Source organism: Impatiens glandulifera, chromosome 2 (assembly GCF_907164915.1).
Source record: "Impatiens glandulifera chromosome 2, dImpGla2.1, whole genome shotgun sequence".
Lineage (NCBI taxonomy): Eukaryota > Viridiplantae > Streptophyta > Magnoliopsida > Ericales > Balsaminaceae > Impatiens > Impatiens glandulifera.
Genome location: NC_061863.1, coordinates 57,847,808 through 57,871,191, shown reverse-complemented (window position 1 = coordinate 57,871,191; position 23,384 = coordinate 57,847,808). Strand labels below are relative to the sequence as shown.

At 35.1% G+C, this 23,384-nt stretch overlaps 3 protein-coding genes across 3 annotated transcripts; 1 reads left to right on the top strand and 2 right to left on the bottom strand.

Annotated features, from left to right (window-relative positions):
• The first annotated feature begins 6,122 nt into the window (after positions 1 to 6,122).
• LOC124925607 (putative ABC1 protein At2g40090) lies at positions 6,123 to 10,436 on the top strand. The gene is made up of 12 exons (XM_047465657.1): positions 6,123 to 6,427; positions 6,653 to 6,807; positions 6,964 to 7,089; positions 7,181 to 7,276; positions 7,434 to 7,534; positions 7,807 to 7,843; positions 8,533 to 8,751; positions 9,053 to 9,164; positions 9,273 to 9,364; positions 9,465 to 9,644; positions 9,745 to 9,858; positions 9,939 to 10,436. Exons 1-12 carry the CDS (start codon positions 6,244 to 6,246, stop codon positions 10,137 to 10,139), a joined length of 1,617 nt encoding a protein of 538 aa, XP_047321613.1. The 5' UTR covers positions 6,123 to 6,243; the 3' UTR covers positions 10,140 to 10,436.
• Positions 10,437 to 10,576: 140 nt separating this feature from the next.
• Positions 10,577 to 13,245, bottom strand: LOC124927509 (putative serine/threonine-protein kinase-like protein CCR3). The gene has a single exon (XM_047467938.1). The coding sequence runs from the start codon at positions 13,161 to 13,163 to the stop codon at positions 10,803 to 10,805; it is 2,361 nt and encodes a 786-aa protein (XP_047323894.1). The 5' UTR covers positions 13,164 to 13,245; the 3' UTR covers positions 10,577 to 10,802.
• A 2,013-nt stretch (positions 13,246 to 15,258) lies between these two features.
• LOC124927771 (carboxy-terminal domain RNA polymerase II polypeptide A small phosphatase 1-like) lies at positions 15,259 to 18,561 on the bottom strand. Its single transcript, XM_047468243.1, has 6 exons — positions 17,957 to 18,561; positions 17,223 to 17,351; positions 17,021 to 17,141; positions 16,827 to 16,908; positions 15,784 to 15,937; positions 15,259 to 15,704 (listed from the first exon to the last, which is right to left on the bottom strand). The coding sequence occupies exons 1-6, from the start codon at positions 18,260 to 18,262 to the stop codon at positions 15,573 to 15,575; spliced, it is 924 nt and encodes a 307-aa protein (XP_047324199.1). The 5' UTR covers positions 18,263 to 18,561; the 3' UTR covers positions 15,259 to 15,572.
• Positions 18,562 to 23,384: the final 4,823 nt, after the last annotated feature.

Here is a 23,384-nt window from a genome sequence, read left to right as displayed (position 1 = left end):
GTTTTCTGATTAATAATCTTCTTTCTAACAAAGTGTTTTAAGATTCTTTTAAATACTCAAACCCTAGCTTGCAAAAGAAATAAACAACTTTTAATAAATTGCAAAAAAAACACCCGAACTAATAAAAATGCGATTTTGAGCCCCTAAACGTTTCCGCCCGAAAAACACTAGGCAATCGTCGAAATCTGACACTTGCGAGATATTTTCGGATGCTGCAACTTTCGCATAAACGCCTCTTCGACTCGCACCGCATCATTCCCCCCAGGGTAGAAAAGATTCGTCCTCGAATCTGGAACCGCATCATCCTCATCAGAAGAAGACTCACCCACAAAAGGAACAAGATGCTTCACATTGAACACATCAGAGGTACGCACATGACTGGGAAGGCGTAAACGATAAGCATTGGGGTTGATCTTCTCCACAATCTCAACAGGACCAATCTTCTTAGCAGCAAGCTTGCTATATTCATGAGCTGGAAAACGATCCTTAGTCAGAATAGCCCACACAAAGTCACCAACTTCAAAATCAACAGCACGCCTTCTCGAATCAGCCTTCTCCTTGTACTTGGCAGTAGCAGCAACCAAGCGGTCATGAGTGGTCTGATGAACCTGAGCCAACTGACCAACAAAATCCGCAGCAGTGGAATGAGGACGCACCTTGCTGGGCAGCGCTAACAAATCAAGAGGAGCACGCGGAGACAGCCCGTAAATCACATGGAAAGGACTGAAACCAGTGGAGCGATTAACAGCATGATTGTGAGCAAACTTCCCAATGAAAGGGCGAAGAGCCTGGTTCATCACACGCATAAAGGTGCTAGGAGCATTCGACAGACCAAACGGCATAACCAGCCACTCATATAAGCCCTCACGAGTCTTAAAGGCAGTCTTCCACTCATCACCCATGCGAATACGAATCTGATGGTATCCACTCTTGAGATCCAGTTTGCTAAACACAGAAGCACCACCCAACTGATCCAACAAGTCATCCAACCGGGGAATAGGAAACCGATAACGCACTGTAATCTTGTTGATAGCACGACTATCAATGCACATACGCCAAGACCCATCCTTTTTTGGGGTAAGAAGGGCCGGGACAACACAGGGACTAAGGCTCTCTCGAATGTGTCTCTTAGCCAGCAAGTCCTCCACCTGTCTACGCAACTCTTCATGTTCTTTGGGACTCATGCGGTAATGAGGACGGTTGGGTAGGGCAGCACCCGGAACCAAGTCAATGTGATGCTGGATATCACGCAAAGGAGGCAAGGCACAAGGCAGATTCTCAGGAAAAACATCTACAAACTCCTGTAACAGCGGCTGCACTGGAATAGGCACCTCAGAACTAGCACCACAGGTAATCAGCGAACAAAATAGAGCAAACACCATGCCCGATTCGACCATGGCGGTCTGAAAAGGACCCCGAGACAACAAGGTGGTAGGGGGGGACGCATGATGAGTGGGGGCAGCACCCTTCTTGGGCTGATTTGGCATCAACACAATCTTGGTACCATGAAATAAGAACGTGTAGGTATTAGCACGCCCATCATGTATAACAGAATGATCAAACTGCCAAGGGCGACCAAGTAAAAGGTGACAAGCATCCATAGGAACCACATCACAATATACAGCATCACGATAATGGGAACCAATGGAAAAATTAACAAGTACGCGCTTGGAAACTGTAACATCCGTACCTTGACTCAGCCAGGACAGGCGATAAGGCTTGGGGTGAGGTTCAGTGGACAGACCCAGCTTCGAAACTGCAACCTCAGAAATCACATTCTCACAACTCCCAGCATCAATGATGAAGGTGCAAACTTTGCCACCGATGGTACAAGTGGAATGGAACAGATTATTGCGTAACCACTCGTTGTCAGGAGCACGAGGAGTTAAACATGATCGACGAATCACCAAAAGGGGGCCAACATCACCAGAAACATACTCCTCCGCTGCCTCATCATCATAAACATCATACACTGGGGCTGAATCTGAAGGAAGAGCAGAGTCAGGATCATCCACCTCAGTAAAAAGACCACGATTGGTGGACTTTGGGTTGCGACACTCTGCTTGGCGATGGCCAACTTCACCACAATTGAAACAACGCAAGCCACCGGGACGTCCCTGCGGGGGGGCTGTAGTGCCGCGAGGGGGGGCTGGGGTGGGATGGGCCGGCTGGGAAGAAGAACCAATGCCACTAGTGGGGACAACCTGTTTTCCAAAGCTACCTGAACCGCGCCTGGCTAGCTGTTTCTCAGCCTGTGAAGCACGCTGATGTGCCTCAGAAACAGTCAAGGGATCAAACATATTCAAAATATCCTGCAACTGGAGGCGAAGGCCACCAATATAGCGAGAAACCAACTGGAGAGGGGACTCAGACGGGTCAACACGAGCCACAAAGGTGTAAAACTCAGTGGAATAGTCATCCACGGAATGAGAACCCTGACGAAGATTCTGGAACCGCTGGTACAGGTTACGTTCGTAATTATATGGTAGAAACGCAGCCCTAATATGCTTCCTGAATTTGTCCCAATTCGTGAGCGTTGCCTTACCATGACGAACACGTGTCTGTTTCAACTGCTGCCACCATGCTTGTGCACGACCATGTAAGCGGATCGTAACAAGGGGTACACGACGATCTGCAGAAACTTCCTTGAAATCCAGAATCTCTTCAACCTGAGAAAGCCAATCAATAAACTCTTCCGGTGGTAGACTACCATCGAACTTAGGGATGTCCACCCTGAAAGCCTGCTCCCAGCGATGATTGGGGCGTTCAGGGGATCGATTCCGAAGACCACCGAGAGGGTTTTCATCTGTCATCGTAACATCATCTTCAGGGTGGTGCATGTGCATAGATGCATCCATCCGTTGCGTCAACCATTCAACCTGCCGCCTCAAATCGTCGTTATCACGGCGAAACTCAGCGTTTTCACGTCGCAACTCAGCAAGGTCACCATCATCAGCACCAGGGGTAGGGTTGCGCGGCTGTCTTCGGGGCGGCATACCTCAGGGTCGACTGGAAACTGATACCAACTGATGCAGCGTGCGTGGCTAGGATGAACCTTTATCAAGATTCGTTGATTCTTACGAATACCGAAAGTTGATAGATATTGAGGAAACCTCGTTTTCTGATTAATAATCTTCTTTCTAACAAAGTGTTTTAAGATTCTTTTAAATACTCAAACCCTAGCTTGCAAAAGAAATAAACAACTTTTAATAAATTGCAAAAAAAAACACCCGAACTAATAAAAATGCGATTTTGAGCCCCTAAACGTTTCCGCCCGAAAAACACTAGGCAATCGTCGAAATCTGACACTTGCGAGATATTTTCGGATGCTGCAACTTTCGCATAAACGCCTCTTCGACTCGCACCGCATCACATGTGATGTAATCTCCCAACTTGTAAAATGTATTCTCATTGCCGGCAAAATGTAATATTAACATTTCTTCAACGTAGGTGATAGAACTGAGAATTCATATATGCACGAGGCAGATTGTCATTAGTGGATTATACTTAGATCGATCATGTCTTTATTTTTATTTTTATGATGATTGGGTTATTCGGGCAAGCTTGGGTGTGCCTTCTCCAAACATTTATGCTAATTAATATTAAGTTGGTTTAATATTCTTATAAGGAGGCATGAGAATTTCAGTATGTTTTCAATCCCAATTGTTTATGTTAAACAAATTTTCCATGATTTGACTTTAATGATGTTTGTATCTTTTGTACATCTTTAGAAACTTATAAACTTGTAAATTTATAATTATATCACAAATATATTTATTCATATTTTGTATTGGTTTTCAGTTTATTTTATCTATGAACTTAATATTGTTAATAACCCATTAAGATAACTCAAAGTGACCATAGTGACTTTTGATATAGTAATTTTTAAAAAATCAAAAGTCACGAATTTGATTATCACTTTAAATTAAAGTGAGTGTCATGACTTTTGGACCATGACTTTTGGGTCATGCTAACTATCTGCATAAAAAAATATATAAAAAAAAATTAATAATTATATAAAAAAATTATTAAGATAAAATTTAGCATAAAAATATAAAGATCTCTTCATAAACTCATAATTATAAAAAAAAAATATATATACATAATAAAAAGACAATAATGATAAACCAAGACCAACTTCTTACCATAATAATAAAAGGGGAAAGATCATCGGGTACCCTTTTTCCTTTTTCTTTTTCTCCATAACTTTTTGGAGCTGTTTGATGTTATCTTTTTTATTAAAATATATATTTCATATTTATTTATCAATAATTTAATTTATCAATTATCATTTAAAATATCATTTTTTTAAATCAATTTTAAATATAGAAAGTCAATATAATAACTCTTCAATTAAAGATTCAAATGACTCTATTTTTTTTTAATCCAATAATAATTTTTTAAAATTCCATTAAAAATCCCAAATAAACCTACGTCAAACCAACTATAATGCAATGACATGTTCTAAAAGAAGACCTAATTTTTATCCAATAATCAAACTTGAGTGGTTGTTTTATTAAATGAGACTCATATTTTAAATTGTTTCATAGGAGACTTAAACTATCAAAATTAGTCATTTTATATTTTCAAATAAACAAAAATGTCTATCATCTTATTTTAACATTATTTTTGTTTTTCTATTTAATTTGTTATATTTTGACATAAATTTATATTTATAAATGTTTTGGATAAAGGATTATGCTTGTAGCAGCAACATGGTATTGGGTGATATTGGGTGATGGTCCCTTGAGGTCAAATCAATACACTTAAAAAGAAATATTTGAATATCAATCTCATCGATCTCATAAGTATCATACAAAATCCCATCAAATCACATTTTTTAGAAATATGTGACATCTAAGTCGTACTATCTCTTGAAATGTATGATGCATCTCTATCCGAGCACAAACTGTGATCCAGAAAAAAAAACTATTAATCTCTATAAAAGACATGCTAAAGCACTGAACTACTTCTTATAATCGTGAGTATCAATACAGATTTGAGAATAAAGATATTTGACAAAATACAATTATGAATGTGATTATTCCAACTATATTGAGTATCATACATTTAACAATCATAATCAGGTTAGTAACTCTTAGGTTAAGTCGATTATTCAGATAACTAGAATTAAGAAAATATTTGTCATTTTCAAAATTCTTATTTTCAATATTAAAAATATGAAATAACTGTCCAATAACTGTCCTAACTAAAAAAATCATCAGAAATCAAATTTCAAATGTTCTTGACACGAATAAATGATCAACATTTTAATAAATTTTTCGAAATTTCCGCATTACAATTTATTGAAATTGGTTTAATGTAAAAATGTGTAATATGAGAAATTTGAATAGGGAATAGAGATTGATTTTATATTTATTTTTCAAAGAACTTTGTAAGGACATAACTTTAGGTATGGTCACCGTCTACCAATTTGGACATATTTGTATTTTAGATTAATTTTTTTTTTGAGATATACGCGTTTAATACTGTCGAATTCGATTTAAATGGTTTAAAAATGTGTAATAATTGGAAAGATCGATTTTTTGTGTTAATTTGTTTATATAAATGTGATAAATTAATTATAAAAGGAAATGTGTTAAATTAAGAGACGAATGTTGGTTTGTGAAAAAATCTTAAATAATTAAAATTGTGATAATTGACACCCTTCAAAGTTCGAACCAAATCCGATAAAAACGATCTAAATTTGAACCCTAAATACTAAATAGTAATTGGACAAGAAAAAATATTATAATGAACTTGTCGGAGTTATATTTTCAAATTATTTGCTAAACTTTAATATAAACTTTTGATAAATTTAATTTTATTTATAATCATTAACTTATTAACTTATTTAATAATCATTTGCATTGATATAACTCTAAATCATATCAATATTTTTATTTTTGTAGGTCATTCTCACTCCTTTCTTCTCATATTCTTAGATCTTTTTAAACTTTTATTAACAATTTTTAATTAATAGAGTAATTTTTAAGAAGAAGAAAAGATGATTAAATTAAAATATTTACTAGTTATAATGTTTTATTAGCAGAGTAACTGATGAAAGATTTAGCTCATTAATAGGAATCGTCGTCAGCAAGTAGGCGACGACCGCCATTAGTTAGGACAACCGTTCTCTCTCTTTCTCTGGAGCGCGAACACGAAAATATAAAGATCTTCGCAAGACTAAGGTCATACATTCATTCATTCATTCGTTCTTATAGGATCTTCTTTCTCGAATATATGGCTGCCAGATTCATTTGGCGGTCTTCGGGGAAACTCGCGCTTGCTTGCGCCGGCCTTGGAACCGGAGTTGGTGCCGTAGCAATTGCGACTTCCGACGACCCCGCAACCACATTCAGACTCTTCTCCACGGTTCCTATCCGTCTGGCCCGCCTATCCGCCACCGCTGCAGCCATTGCCTTAGGTGTGTGTGTATATATATTACTTGTCCTACAATGTATCAAGCTTTATTTTGTTGTTGTTTGATTTTCTACTTGCTTTTCGATTCTGCATCACTTATCTGCTCATGATTTTGATTTCAATGCTCAGTTTCAAGTGTGTTAGAAGTTTAGTATGTAAGAGCTTAGCTACAATTATCTAGTCTTTAGGACAGCCTGATAGTCTACAATATTATGTTTGGTGGTTGTAGATTATGAATATTCACTTTGGGGATTGCGAGAGGATAGCGCTGAAAGACTGCAGGTGAAGCATGAAGTCCACCTAAGGGGAGCTCGCAGAGTTGAGGAATTGTGTTTTAAAAACAAGGGCATATATATCAAGCTTGGACAACATATTAGTCAATTGGTATGTCAATATGACAGTTTGTTATCATTTCTAAAAGAGTTGAGAATGATCTTTTTCTTGCATATTTTTTCTGGGAAACTCTTCTGTAAGGTTGAATAATTTGTATGTGAGAAAAGCTTTGAATTGATCATTGCATCTTAATGTTAATATTTGCAGGAGTACCTTATACCTCAAGAGTATGTACAAATAATGAGGGAGTCTTTGTTGAATAAATGTCCACTTTCTTCTTATGATGAAGTTTGTGAAGTTGTGAAGAAAGAACTTGGAGGTGCACCTGAAGAAGTATGCATTTATTCTTGATATTCCTGACTAGGTCCATTTTCTCTCATGTTTTTTTATTTGTAGAAGATCTGAATAAGCTTTACTTGTTCAGATTTTTAAGGAGTTTGATCCTGTTCCTATTGCAAGTGGTTCCCTTGCGCAAGTGCACATTGCTCGTACTCATGATGGGGAAAAAGTTGCTGTAAAGGTTATGACTATTTCATGCTCAAATGAAGATGATATATGTCTCAAGAACTATTTACTTCCATATGAATTATGATATCTGTACACATCGTTTCAAGGATTTTCTGATATATGTATGTTGATTTTTATTTTTTTTTTTTATCATTTTCTTTAACTTCCAGGTTCAACATGCTCACATGACAGATACTGCAGTTGCAGATTATGCAACCGTTGAACTTATTGTTAACTTCTTGCATAGGCTTTTCCCTTCATTTGATTACAGGTTTGTTGATAATGTCTGTTCATTTTCTGTTGCACCAAAAAGTTTAGTCACATATTTCTTTAGCATTCATGATGCGTGGAGAAAGCCCCAACCATTTTTTATACTGATAATATACAAGTTAATATTTATATTTTGCCACAAAAGCATGAAATTTAATAGTTTAGAAGTGCGCTTATGTTCCAACTCATTTAGATACACATGCTTTCAGTTGGAAAGGAAGCTGGAAATAACCTGTTTTGTCATTTTGGTTTCTTCTTTTTAACTTGTTGCAGGTGGTTGGTTGATGAAGTGCATGAAAGTCTACCTAAGGTTAGTTACTTTAGCTTATTGGTTTTTCCATCTTCAATTGTATTGAATTGTCCATAAACTATTCGTCATATTCCAAGCTGGATTCAATTTCTTAACATAATATCAATATGGTTTCACAGACATTGTCCTCACACCTAAGATAAGTCCGCCAATGTGATTACATAGTATTTCTTCCTTTCAGCCGTCTGTTCTGAAAACAGGTTGAAGGGATTTCATCAAACCCCATATAATTTGTGGAAAACAAAAAAATGTTCTCCTCTTATCTGTTAGAAGATGTTAGTGGTCCTGTGAACTAAAATATACTTGTTTGGCCATGTTATGTATAGGGTCTTTCACAAAACATATTCTTCCAGTCCATCATATGAAGATGAAAGTAAGAATTGATTTTGATTTGCATACAGATTATAGAGTAATTTTAAAATTTGATGAAGAGTTCAAAAAGTGTTAAATTGCTTATTGGTGCACGTTACGCCGTTACCTTATCCTCAATGAGAATGGTCCATGAATCCTTTGTTTTTAGGCACTGCAATGCCATATATCCATATTATTATTGTTTTAGTGACTGCTCTCATGTATCTTGAAGTATTTCTTGAGATGTTTTATAATTTCATCACATCATGTATTTTGCAAGAAGGTAATTGCCCTTAACATTATATATAATCCTTATAAGTTACAGCTGTGAATATCAGGAACTAGATTTTTTGATGGAGGCCAAGCACAGCGTAAAATGTATGGATAACTTTAGGAAGTTATCTCCTCATTTTGCAGACTATATTTATGCCCCAAGTGTGTACTGGAATTTAAGCAGCACAAAGTTGTTGACAATGGAGTTTATGGATTGTGCTCAAGTTAACGATGTTAAGAGAATCAAACAACTCGGAATTCAGCCAATTGACGTAGTAAAGCTTGTAAGTTCAGCTACTTAAGTATTGCTTGCTAACCTATTGGAAATATTTTTAATCCATTTGTCTTGTCTAATATGTTATTATGCATTTTCTTGAGATGAACTTGATGCCTTATCAATTTTAAATATAGAAGAAGAGTTTCCTCTCTTTTTTAAGGGCAGATATTATGATCTTAAAACTAAATAGGAAGGGCATTGTCATTTGTTGGCAAATCATTCTTTATGTCCTATAGGGGAAAAAATGTGAACCATTTAATTTAATTTTCCTTGTGTTCTATGACAAAGCTCACTTTCTCTTTTTTTAGGTTAGTCAAGCTTTTGCCGAAATGATCTTTAAACATGGATTCGTGCACTGTGATCCACATGCAGCCAATTTATTAATTCATCCAATGCCCTCTAGCGGAAGAAACATTCTAGGTGAGGCTTTTGTTACTATTTTTACAGTAAAAAAATTGATTAAACCGTGCTTTTTGGGATTTCTCTTATGCTATCTTTTGTGTGATAATTCCCTGATTTGTCTTCCAGGCAGGAGAAAGCCACAGTTAGTACTTATAGATCATGGATTGTACAAGGAGCTCGATCTCCCAACCCGTACTAATTATGCTGCTCTCTGGAAGGTGATCCCATTCATATATATATATATATATATATATACTCTTCACTCACCATTATTAGTTGGGGAATATTGGCATTTTATCCTGTGTTATTTTTCAACAGTCGCTTGTATTTGCTGATGCCAATGGAATAAAGGAAAGTAGTGTGAAACTGGGGGCGGGCGAAGACTTGCATGAAATATTTGCAGGAATTCTTACATTCAGACCCTGGAATAAGGTGATTGATCCAGCTATTGATCATCTTGCCATACAGGTTGATGGGAGTAATCTTAACCAATTCCAGGTAATGTTTCTGTTCTGCACAAGCTCTGTTGAAAGCAACTATGTAGCTAGATAGATAAACAAAGATATTATTATTATATAAGCATAAACTATTTTTGCAGATGTATGCCTCTCAGCATTTCTATCAGATTTCAGAGCTTATATGTAGGCTGCCTCGTGTAATCTTGTTAATGTTGAAGACGAATGACTGCATACGTGCAGTTAATGGTGCACTGGTATAAGTTGTGTTTTTTTAATAAATTTTTTGACTGACATAATCGACAAAACTCATTTTGTTTCTGTTTTTTTTTTGCAGGTGAAGGGTTCTTCCCTGGAGACGTTTCTGATTATTGGGAGAATTTCCAGTGAGGCAGTGATTGAGAGCAGGTTGAAAGAGAGCAAGTCACTGTTAAGTCGTATAAGGATATGGGTAGATGGATTTGCGTTGGAAATGCGATTGTTTGCAATGCATATGGCTCTGTGGGTTCTACGTTTCAGGAAAACTTTGTCATTATAATTATGTTGCAATGCATACTACTACTACTACAACAGGTATATTCTTTATCTCAGCAGTTTAGGTGTTATTGGATATCCATTCCATACAATCATACAAAGATTAAAGACTAGGGATTATTATTATTTGTTGTTACCAAAGAACAACTAATATGATAATAATAATAAATAAGCTGAGGAGGTGTTATTTGATTAGTAGTAAAATACCCAATTTGAATGACTTGTTTATTTGAAGAGCATGAGTTTGTTGTGCAATATAACATTTGACTACATTATTATTATTATTATTTATTACATATTAATGTGACATGTGCCCAAAACTCAAGAAACAACCGCCGGCCATCTCATTAATCCCGGCCCTCTTTCATTTACTTCTCCAACTCCATTCAGCCAACCTATTTTGTTTGATCTATCTATCTATCTAATAGACAAGAAACCGAATAAATAAATAAAAGACAAAAATTTGAATTGCATGTTCAAAAAAGTGTCACATCTTTACATTCTACACCTCTACCTAAGAGCTAAATAAAACAATCCAAACAAATCAGGTAATATGCTGGCAGGAAGGCAGGCAGGCCGCCAAACCAATTGAACCTAGGCCTCCTCCCGCCCTCTCAAAACCAACCAAAACAAAAACAAAAACAAAAACAAAAATGATCTACATGTTTCAATCAATAGAAGACACTGTACCACTGCTTATACTTCCGTGGCTACCATGATCTAACATCCCCAATGCCCTCTCTAAATTGGTCACCATATCCGACATGGTGGGCCTATCCCTCCCTTCCCTATTCACGCATTGCACCGCCGCGTACGCCACCAGCTCCACCGCCTCCGCCTCTATCCCCTCAGGTCTCCCAACCCTTGGATCAAGAACACTTCCCATCTCACCAATAACAATAGCAGGGACAGCAAAGTCCACCACGCTCGTCGGTTCTCCTCCAATCTTAAAAATCGCCCTCTTTCCCGTCAACAGTTCCAACAACACGATTCCCAGTCCGTAAACATCGCTCTTCGCCGTCAGCACGTTCAGCCCGTAGTATTCCGGGTCTATGTATCCCACTGTTCCCGCAGCCTTAATGGGCCGGAACTCACCATCTGGCTGTGGCCCCAATAAGGAGAGACCGAAGTCCGAGACTCTAGCAGTCCAATTGGAGTCTAAGAGGATGTTTGAAGACTTTATGTCGCGATGAATTATGGGCGGGACGGCGTAGTTATGAAGGTATTCGATTCCTCTTGCTGCGTCTAGCGAAACGCTGATCCTCATTTTCCACGAATTGAGAACGCTGCTGTCTTTCTGGGTGTTGTCTTTGCTGTGAAGATGGTCGTAAAGTGCTCCATTCTTCATGTAGTCATACACCAACAATCTTTCGTCTTTTTCCTCACAATACCCAACAAGACCCACCAAGTGTTTGTGATGAAGCCTAGAGAGAAATGCTAATTCCGAGTCAAACGCACTCTCTTTCTCCTGAAATTTCTTCGCTTGTTCCTCTGTATCTCCTCTCTTGATTGCGACCTCTCTCCCGTCCGACAACTTCCCTCTGTAAACCACCCCGAAACTTCCCGCTCCGATCTTGTTTTCCGGCGAGAAATTGTTAGTAGCGTCGGATAAGTCCTGGAACGAGAACTCCTCTGCTCTTTCCGGGTGTTTGAAAGATGATGTCCCACTTCTCTGTCGTCTCATAATCCTCGATCCCTGTCTCCGAAGAGTCGACGACCTCGAAAAAGGGTTGTTGTTTGAAGTCCGGCCGTTGTTGGAATTTGACGCCGCAACCGTCGGCTGGACTGAATTATGAATCTTTTTATGCCCACAACAAGCGCCGATCCATAGGCAGTATAATAAAGTGCAAACGCCTGAAACTGTACCAATTGACCCAACTATCGCAAACGCAAGCAAACCCTTTCTCAGACCCTTGGAGTGCGACGGCGGCGCCGGCACAGAATCACCACGGTCCGGGGTGGGAGGTTGGGCGGGAGGAACATGAAGGTTACAGGTTCTACAGATGTTGCCAGAATTAAAACAAAGAGACTGCGATTGAGGGTATATACCGCAATCGCCACAATCAGATTGAACACAAGGACCTGGAAGAACCTGACCGAGTGGAAGAACAACTCCAGCAGTAGGCCAGCCAATTCCCCAACACATGACTGACAAATTACTCGTCAATAATCCACATGTAAAATTAAAACCTGCAACTATCGATTCAAATGAAATACTATCAGCTATTTGTGATGATCTCATAGACTCATCTTCACCAAGATTTCCCCAACAAACTACTGACCCATTTGATTTCCTGATTGCACATCCATGGCTGTTTCCCAGGGCTAAAGATGAATACCTTGACGCCGTATTCTGAGGAACATCCAATTGCCCTGATTCATTTCTTCCTTTACAGACAATAAACCCGGCGAGATTCAATCCACAAGCGAAATTACCTCCTGCATTTATGTTACTCATTGAAAAGTTAGCAAATTCAGCTTCAATTAAACTAGCCAACCCTCCATCACTATCCCCCCGACAAACCACCTTGTTTGAACCCATCAAAACTCCGCAAGAAAACCCAATTCCAGATGATATCGAAATGAACCTATCCGACTCATTCGAAAACGTCGGCGGAATCCCAACACCACCTCGCCAACACCTAGCATTTCGGGTTCCATTCGTCAGAGCACAAATCTGTCCTTCACCAACTGTCAGATCCTTCAATCGAACAGTTGGGCTTTGATACAATCTCTTCGCCCTAAACTCAGAATCAAAACAGAGAAGACTTAACCCTCCAGAGACAGTACCACAGAATATATCCCGGCCACCGGCTAAGTAATCAAAGGAGACGCCGGCGAAAACATCGGTGACTTGATTACCTCGCCAACATTTGATTCCTCTTGATTGTTGTTCACTTGTGATACCACATACGGTAACATTTCCGTTATAAACGACGGCGATTGTGGAAGCGGAGCCACCAAGAGCAGTTATTTGAATCGGCACCGCCATTAAGGCGGCTATAAGAAAAAGAATAACGGCCGCCATAGCCGACCTCTCTATCTGCTCCGTTTCATTTGGTGGGTAAAACGGAAGAATCTATAGAGAGAGAAGTGGAAGAGGTCAGCAAGAATCTAGAGAGAGAAAGAAAAGAACATTGATACATGTGTATATATACGAAACTGAAAATCCTTATTTTCTGCATTTTGTTAGATTAAAACTTATTCACCAATCACTGTAATACACGTGGAAATTTTTTAAATAATTATTTTTCTGGTCACTGGCGGTAGAGGTGGGACCCTATACCAAACACTTTTGTGTTACTTTATTATAAAATAAATATTTAATAAAACCTACCTGTTTATAATATTTTATTTTTAGATTAATTAGAACTTTAGGTTATGTAATGATTGGATTTATTTAAAGTCAATTTTAGTTTAGAATGATAAATTATTTAGAGTTTGAGAAAATTATTAGGGGAAAAAAATGACATTTTCTTTTGGAAATTGCAATAATAAAGGGTCAAACACGTATTAAAACGTTATAGATTTTTTTTTTTCAAATTAATTAAAAAGAAAAAGTTAAAGTAGTATGACGGGCTTTGAAGGAAACTTCTAAAAGAATAGTAAATTATTTACCTGCCCACTTGGTTTTCTTTTCTACTAATTGGACCCATTACTAAAATTTTCTTTCCTAAGTCTTTCAAAAGTTAATTAAATAAAATATCTAAATTAAGCTTTTTTTTATATATATAAAAGGAAAAATTAATGATGCCAAACTACTTGCAAATGATGTACGAGATATAATTTTAACGATTTACATTGTCTTTTAGCTTTACCAGATTAAATTAAAATATTTTAATTTAATTTGAGTTGAATTTAAATAATTATTATTTATTAAGATTTAACTCTCTTAAAATTGTAGATATTTGTAATATTGGACATTTCAGCCTCTTAAATGTGCAAATCTCTTCATGAATTATCACACATTCTCCAAATGACAAAAAAGAGTTGAGAAAAAAGCATATATATATATATACAATATATATTAGTGTTTTATTTTTCTGTTTTTGACCAAAAAAATATATATAATAAATACAATGACAGGTAGTTTAGATGATTTAAAATGGGTACACAATTCTAGAAGAGAGATCATGTTCTTATAGCTTTTTTCCTCTTTTTAAGGTATTCCATATGTGAGAACAATGATAGTGTTCAGAGCTCAAACCATGTTTAACTTATTTTTTATATATTTTTTTTATGGAATTCAATAATATAAGACTGTTACACAAGCCATCCCCCCACCATTATAATAATAATAATAATATATAAAAATGAGAAGGAAAGTCTATTTCAATATTTTGGGGGGGTTAACTTCTTCATATGTATATATGATATACCTTTCTTTAATGGAAGATAAAAGTCAAAACAGAGACAAATGAATGCATATGCACATGGAAACACAACAAACAAAATGTTTGGAGATGACTAAAATAAGGAAGTCAAATTCATGTGTATGAAGCTGGTGAATGTGAATTTGACTTCAAATGGGTGTTTCACTTTTTAATATATATGGGGGGGATGGTTTTGACCAAATTGACAAATATTTGCTAGCATCATCATCCAATAACTTACTTCTAGATGGAAATCCTATAATGTATAATCAAAAGCCCAAGTTTATAGTTTATAGAACAAAACAGAACAGATCCTTGTTCAAGTAAGATCATGAATAGGGGGTTTAGGAAACATTCAACATGTTTCTTTTGACTTCTTCACATGATGGATAGAAGGATTTTATCATGATTAATATTATTATGGCCTACAGAATGATTATTTGAGTTAGAAAACCTGATCCAGAAATCCAGGATTTCAAGATCAAAAGTGAGAGGAGACACCAACCTGGTTATTCTTCCTTTTAACTTTTTGTTTCCCTTATGATGAGCTGGAATACCTCTCTGCAATCCTTAACTTAATGAGAAACAGACAATCATCCAATGAGAACCAGAAATAGACAAACAAACAAACAAACACATAAGTTCAATACAAATTCTTAGTATAATAGCTTTCTTTTTGTTCATGTTTTCAGAAATGATCTGTTATTACCAATTTTAACTGAAGGATTTATTTTTCACGAATAAGAAAAGCCACATGTACATGAAAATAATTTATTCTTCAGCACAATACATCAACATATAGAAGTGTATCAATGGAGTTGCACGGGTATTAGACCATTTCATGATTCTTTGACACACAAATAATGTACATCGAATATATATATATATATTATAATGCAGCACCCATCTAAACCCTTCATGAACAGGAAAGTCACGATTCAGCCATCTGCTAAGGTAACCAACCGCCACTCATGTTCCAGCCTCCTCCTTTAGATTACAAAAGAAGATGCAGTTTTTCTCTATGTAGTAATAGTAGTAGTCTAGATACACATTTATCCTACATTTTATCCAGCAGCCAATGGAGGGATACCGTTCTTTTGAAACCACTCGGGCATATGAAACCTATCGTACAACACGGGCCTTACATCCCCTTGTTCAGAAAGATGCCGCAGCAGTGGGAGGATCACCTCCAGAAGCTGATTAACAAAACCAAAAAATAAAAATTGTATAAAAATCTTTAGAAGGAAGAGGTGGATTGATCATATTTCTCGTTACCTGGTCATCCTGTGGCTGTCCTACAGAAAATGTCAAACAAGGAATTCCATTCACTGGTTGAAGTATGAAACTGAATGGATTGTTATCAACTATAACCATACGGCGTAGATCTTTTGAAACGCATGACAGGTCCTTCACATATTCTCGATATTCCCTGTTGTTAATAGGGATTTTAACCATTCATTTTCTAAACAAGTTATATTTGAAGCCTATTTACTGGAAAAAGGCAATTTCAAAGCAAGCACAGAAACAAACTACTTTACTACCAGGTAGATCAGACAATAAGATCTCAAATAATCAATTTAAGTACAGGTATTCACAAAAAAACAACCTAATGTAATTCAGTTTCACAGCTTACCAATTGAGTCTTGTTCTGGACAAAACAATACTACATAAATCTAGCATAAGTATCCTCAATAGTAAAATGGAGAGATTACAATAGAGTTTTATTTTCCATATTCCACATTGAGGTTGGTTGGTGCAGGGGAATACACAATTCATATATTCTTTTTGAGACATCTAGAATGAGATTAAATTTACATAGAGAAATTCATATATGACACTGGGTTATCAATATCATCCAAACAAAGTTTTTAAAGATTTGAAAGTAATATCCTAAAGAACTCTTAAAAGGTTAACCAAATGGTTCAAATCCAATTTCATGGGAGTTGGTGACCATGGTTTTGGCGATTAAGGGTTGGAGGAATATCATCCGACATGACTTTGTTTTTCATGTGATGACATTGATGGAATGATTGTGCATGCGTCGTCTCATTTTGTTTGATTAACTCATGACAATCTGTGTTTAGATTTGTACTCAAACACTTTGTAACTTTCTACCATAGATGTGGCCATGCATTGTATCGTACTTTAATTTAAAATTATAACGTTTCAAAAACAAAAAATTAGCCATGTATAAATGATATAAAATAAAATGAGTTATGCAAGGTTGAAGGATAAATCATGACCTCTTTAATAAAATAACAAGGATATCTTGTGGAAAACTACACATTCTTGACATAATGAAAGACAATACCACTTACGTGTTAATTGTAGAGGGACGGTACAGTCTTTTGATGAACCTATTTTCAGCATCTATTCGATCAACAAGGGGTTTGGCATAGCCTGAAACAGAAAACCATACGTTTCAGTGAAGGCAAGTCAAGGCTTGGTGACCAACCAGTTAGATACAAAAGAAACATTTTTAACTTAAAAAAAATCAGATCAGCAACCAAACCTTCAAGACCTGCCGTAAACAACACAAGGTCAGCAAATTCATTGAGTTGTCTTAGAAATTCTCGTAATCCAGGACGTTCGAACACTGTAACATGGTTGATCTTCGATTTCCCATCAGATTCCTTCAACCAATAATTAAAAATTATAATATATTGTCCATATATAGTACAGAAATGGAAGCTTTTTCCTAAACAGAAAGGCACCTTGTCTGAAGATACACATTCTAGGTCAAACCATTTCAATCCAGCATCTATCGCTTGAGTCCGAAGTATAGATGGCAAACTGGATGTTTCATATGCACAGACTAAAGTTTCATCTAGGTCAAGAACTACCTGTACAGAAACAAGGATAAGAAAAGAAAAATCAAAACTCTAGCATAAATAAAAGTTAGAAGTTAGAACCACTGTATGATCAGAATTTTATATTTCATATAGGGGTATTACAGATGCCAAGAAATAGTTGCGAATATGATAATGTTTGAAACAAATCTAGAATGTGAAAATAATCTCATTACTGTAGCATAATTTGGCTAACTTTCTAAGGGGTTTATCTCCTAACCTCTTCATCCAATCCAACCAATATACCATTGATTTGAGAACTCAGATTTTAGTGGTCTCTGCATCAACCAACCCCTGAATGATTATGAAACATGGTAATCATTCAGGAAAGCATTATGAATGGTCTTGAGAGAAATCAAATGTGTCATATAGAGCTTATAGAAATAGGATGAAGAATTGTTACAGTTATGATCAAACAAGAGTTGAAATCATTACCAAATCTACAGCTCAAAGCTAGAGTTATATATGCTTTGTTTATATCCATTTCTAAAGATTTGAAAAAGGTGGGCAAACTAACTAGCTCACAAGTCACAACAGGCAATTATATGAATCTAGATGTAAACAAGACATAATAAAGGGCAAGAGGAGGAAAGTAGTACCGTGAGCCTATCAACAGGAAGGTCATCATTGACAGACAAAGAAACCCTTTCATCATTGGCAGCAACAGGGGTCTCTGTCCCTAGCTCATGTACTTCAGATAATTCAACGACGGGGAGGGGTTTGAAAGACGGGAAACTGGAAGAGAGCATGGTTCGATGCCCTAGACCGACATAGGAAAAGACCTGTGACACCGAAGGAGTTCCTCTAATAACCTGAGCGAAGATCTGGAAGAAGAAGGAGAACCAATTCAACAGGGCCCTCCATAGTTGCAGACTCTTGGGCGCGTAGACTTCAGTTTGGGCCATATCGGCCTTCTGTTCGGGCGACTGAGCAACAGTTATCCTAATCCGGGATGGAAAAGAAGCTGATTTAACAAATGGGTGTCCTAGATAGATAGATAGAAAAGTAATAAGATTGGCCAATCAATGATTATTATAATATGGTTCTCTCTCTATATATATAAACATAGACATAGACATATACGTCCAACAAATTTTCAGAGTTTTGTGTCTGCCGTCGCTTTCTATTTCGCCGGCTATTATGTGAGCCTCCTCGACGATGGTGGAGCAGTGGTCAAAGCTCGAACATCCTCGACCAAGTCTAGAGAGAGAAAGGGACGATGATGTCCACGCTCCGACAGTGAGGTTGAGGATGATATGCTTAGGAATCGTTTGGTTTTCTTATTAATCAACTTTTTTTTAGAATAATCTATACTAATAATAATTGTATTATTAAAAGACCTTAGCTTTTTCACTATTAATGATTGAAACATCACGCGATCCGAATTGTATCGGGATTCATACAAATATATTTATTATATATATATATTTTATAAAAATTTTAAATTTATTTTTTATAATAACATGATTTTTCAATATATTGATTTACTTAGGCTTGTTCGTTTCAGATTATTTATAACTTAAAAAGGAGAAAACAATTATTATGAGTGGTAATTTTGAGAAAATGATAATGTTTTTTTTTTTGTAAAAAGACTTAAGGGTATTTTTATATATAAATAAAATAAATAATAATAATTTAAAATAGAAGGTATTTTAGTTAATGAATTGATTGATTTGATGGATGAGAGAGAGATGTGATAATTGATTTTGTTGGATTATTTGAAAAAACTGAATAAAAACAAGGTCTTAGTTGATTGTTATCTACATATATATATATATAATGATGCTTAATTTTTAAAGTGTCTGGATTGCCGGGTCGAGAGTTGTGGGTGAAAGTAAATGGATACTTGGGTCGGATTGTGGGTTGACTCACCCATAAACTTAAAACGGTTAAAAATAAATTTAAAAATGTTATTGGTAGATTTCGAACTTGCAACCTAACAAAACAATTACAACTTTTTAACCAACTAGGCTAACAACACTTTATATTTAAGATTCAACACCAAATTTGATGAACGCGAGACATTTTAACAATAAAAGTTCAAATTTTTAACTAACTCATCTATATATATATATAATGATGCTTAATTTTTAAAGTTTCTGAATTGCTGGGTCGAGAACTGTGGTTAATTTGGATATTTATGTGAGAGTAAATGGATACTTCGGTCGAATTGTGGGTTTCGAACTTGCAACCTAACAAAACAAGTACAACTTTTAACCAAATGTGATTGAGATGTGGTTTGTCGAGGGATAATAGACTGGTATCATTTGAAAGTGATTAAAAAAATATGAATCAAATATTTAATTGACCAAAGTGTGAGGTCACAATGCTAATTATTAAAAAAATATGAATAAAATATTTGATTGACAAAGTGAAAGTGTAAAGTCACGAAATGAGAGATTCATTCGGAAAAAATATGTGGTGAAACATGTGAGAAAATAAGTTGTTTTATCGAAGATAATAAAACGTGGAATGAAAACGTTATATTTTTTATTTTAATAATTTTAAACATTGAATAAATATTATTATAATTTTTATAATTTATTTTATTTTTATCCTTATCCGTGTGCATCGCACGGAAATTTTCCTAGTTCCTATTTATGACTTATGATGATAAAAGAAAATTATAGTAAATTTAAAATAAATTTTAAAAAATTACTGTAAAAAAATAATATGCAGCTGAAAGGAATATAATTATTATTATTTGACTTCTTTTATTTGTTAAATTCTTTTATTTTATTATAATATATATTAAGTTAGATTTTATTTTATTTTAACTATTTAAATAGAAAAAAATATGAATTGTTTTATAAAGATAATGAAAACGTGGTTAGTTTGATAAAGAGAATAAAAATATGGATAATTTAAAAAAGAGGTATGATAAACCCAACGAAGGGTTAGCGAAAGTAAGGCCACAAATCCTACGTGGCCTTGCCAGCTAAGAGAGAGAAAAAAAAAACAAAATAAAAAAATTAAATATTTCAGTTTCCCCCTCTTTCTTCTTTCCTCTCTTTCTTCTTTCCTCTCTTTCTTATTTTCATTTATCACTTTCGGCGAACCCCGATTTCTTCTCTGGCGATTTTTCTCTCCGGCATCCCCGACTTCTTCAATTTCTTCATCTTCTTTCGATCGAAAATGGTAAGAGAACTCTTTCGTGTATGTTCACTTCATTGTCTGCCTTCGTGTTCACTTCATACTATCTTTTCAGGCTGGTGGTTCAGGTACATCTCCATACAAGACTTCAAAATCTCCCAGATCTCAAAAGACAAGGTAAATAACATTTTCTCTTTTAGAATCGTAGATCATTTTAATGATTTGAAGATCGTTTAGCTTTTTGCGGTTAGAGTTAGGGATTTTAATGATTTTAATGATTTTAACGATAGAAAACTATGATTATTGTGTATTTGCTGCATTATGAGTCCGGAAATGGATGGTTTAGAGACCCGAAAGTATGATTGTATAATGTTTGGCTGTTATGGGTCCCAAAAATGTGATTTCGGGACCCGAAAGTATGATTATATAATGTTTGACTGTTGTTATGGGTTTAGTTGCAGAACTAATTTCAATTAGGTTGTAAGAAAAACCATTTCTGGTCCCGAAATCACTCATTTCTGGTCCCGAAACCACTCATTTCGGGTTCCGAAACCACTCATTTCGGGTCCCGAAACCACTAATTTCCAAAAAAAAAAAAAAAAATAATTTTTTTTTTTTTTTTGCCGTTTCGGGTCCCGAAACTACTCATTTCGGGTCCCGAAACCAGCTTTTCTGGTCGCGAAACTAGCATTTTTTGTCCCGAAATCACCATTTTAGGGTGATTTCAAACTCCGAAATGGTTTCTATACGATCTTTTATGGCTATTTTATTTTTGTATAAACCAATAATCTTATTGTAATGTTAATTTGATTTGTAGGTCATGTATGAAGATCCAAATATTCTTATTGATCAAGTTAATGAAGAAATGAGATTATTTGAGATCTCTCAAATTGTAGGTTGTATTTTAAATGTGATATAAATGACAGATTGTAACATTGTAAATAAATGTTTAATTATGTAAATTTCTAGTATAATAACATTATCTTCAATTATTTTTGATTTTCTAAGATTCATTATAATGTTTCAGATTAAAAAAATTAAAAAAAAAGTGTCCCGAAATCACTCATTTCTGGTCCCGAAACCACTCATTTCTGGTCCCGAAACCACTCATTTCGGGTCCCGAAACCACTAATTTCCAAAAAAAAAAAAACATTTTTTTTTTTGCCGTTTCGGGTCCCGAAACTACTCATTTCGGGTCCCGAAACCAGTTTTTCTGGTCCCGAAACCAGCATTTTTGGTCCCGAAATCACCATTTTAGGGTGATTTCAAACTTCGAAATGGTTTCTATACGATCTTTTATTGCTATTTTATTTTTTTATAAACCAATAATCTTATTGTAATGTTAATTTGATTTGTAGGTCATGTATGAAGATCCAAATCTTCTTATTGATCAAGTTAATGAAAAATGAGATTATTTGAGATCTCTCAAATTGTAGGTTGTATTTTAAATGTGATATAAATGACAGATTGTAACATTGTAAATAAATGTTTAATTATGTAAATTTCTAATATAATAACATTATCTTCAATTATTTTTGATTTTCTAAGATTCATTATAATGTTTCAGATTAAAAAAAATTAAAAAAAAAGTGTCCCGAAATCACTCATTTCTGGTCCCGAAACCACTCATTTCGGGTCCCGAAACCACTCATTTCCAAAAAAAAAAAAAATTTTTTTTTTTTTTTTTGCCGTTTCGGGTCCCGAAACCAGTTTTTCTGGTCCCGAAACCAGCTTTTCTGGTCCCGAAACTAGCTTTTCTGGTCCCGAAACCAGCTTTTCTTGTCAATAATCTTATTGTAATGTTAATTTGATTTGTAGGTCATGTATGAAGATCCAGATCTTTTAGAACTCTAATCTAAATCGATTCAGCAGCTAAACCATAAACGTTAAACATAAATATTGATATGACAATCATTTCGAACGGAAGATAAACGAAAGAAAGAAAAAAGACTTTATATTTCAATCGATCGGAAGATAAGAAGTCGATGAAACGTTTCAGTAAGATCGACAGTGGGTTGGGTTTTGGGAAATGAAAACGAAAAATAAAGAGAGATTGTCGTGTGGGTTTTGGTTTTGGGAAAAAATAAAACGTTTCATTAACGGAAGAAGTCTTACCATTTCGATCGATCGGAAGAGAAGTCGGTGAAAATGAAAGAAGAGAATCGCCGGTGGGTTTAGGAAAAATGAAACAAAAGAGAAAGAGAGAGAATGAAACAAAAGAGAGAAATAATAAGATTTTGGGGGGAAATAGAAATATAGAAATAATAGGATTTTTGGTTTTGGGGGGAAATAGAAAATTTCAATTTTTTTAAATTTTTTTTCTCTCTCCTAGCTGGCAAGGTCACGTAGGATTCGTGGCCTTGCTTTCGCTAACTTGTCGTTGAGAATATCATTTCTCTTTAAAAAAAATAATAAGAAATATAGATAGAACGAGAATGGATTCTCAATTCCTTAAAGCCCAATATATAATTACATGACCGGGCTTAATAATTATATATATACATAGGTGAATGAAACCACTCTTAGATTCTACCAAACTTAAGTACTAGTTTTAATTTAAAATCAATCTTTCTTTTAACTTATTATGATATATATTCCCATTTCAATCAATTTATTTATGAAAAATTAAATTAATTATTTAATTTTGTTTCAAATAATTTACATTTAGCGGAGAAAAGTTATGTAGGATCAAATATATAATATTATTATAAAAAGTAAAAATATATATCTATTTAAATTATGATTTAAATAAGTAAAGTTTTTTTTGAGTAAATTTAAACAAATAAAGTTAACTTAACTTAAATTTCATCATTTTATTATAAAATTCAATAAAAACAAAATTTGGGGCATGTTAAATAATGCTATCAAACTTATATTTTTTTCATTTAATTTAAAACCATGAGTAGACATAAAAATTCACAAGTATTATAAGTA

What these genes read in the sequence shown, in the direction of transcription:
- LOC124925607 (XM_047465657.1), top strand. Translation starts at nt 6,244, where the DNA reads ATGGCTGCCAGATTCATTTGGCGGTCTTCGGGGAAACTCGCGCTTGCT. An exon ending in CGCTGCAGCCATTGCCTTAG is followed by an intron (nt 6,428 to 6,652) that starts GTGTGTGTGTAT and finishes TGGTGGTTGTAG; the next exon opens with ATTATGAATATTCACTTTGG. An exon ending in TAGCGGAAGAAACATTCTAG is followed by an intron (nt 9,165 to 9,272) that starts GTGAGGCTTTTG and finishes TTTGTCTTCCAG; the next exon opens with GCAGGAGAAAGCCACAGTTA.
- LOC124927509 (XM_047467938.1), bottom strand. Translation starts at nt 13,163, where the DNA reads ATGGCGGCCGTTATTCTTTTTCTTATAGCCGCCTTAATGGCGGTGCCG.
- LOC124927771 (XM_047468243.1), bottom strand. Translation starts at nt 18,262, where the DNA reads ATGGCCCAAACTGAAGTCTACGCGCCCAAGAGTCTGCAACTATGGAGG. An exon ending in TTCCTGTTGATAGGCTCACG is followed by an intron (nt 17,352 to 17,956) that starts GTACTACTTTCC and finishes GTTTCTGTACAG; the next exon opens with GTAGTTCTTGACCTAGATGA. An exon ending in AATGTGTATCTTCAGACAAG is followed by an intron (nt 17,142 to 17,222) that starts GTGCCTTTCTGT and finishes TATTGGTTGAAG; the next exon opens with GAATCTGATGGGAAATCGAA.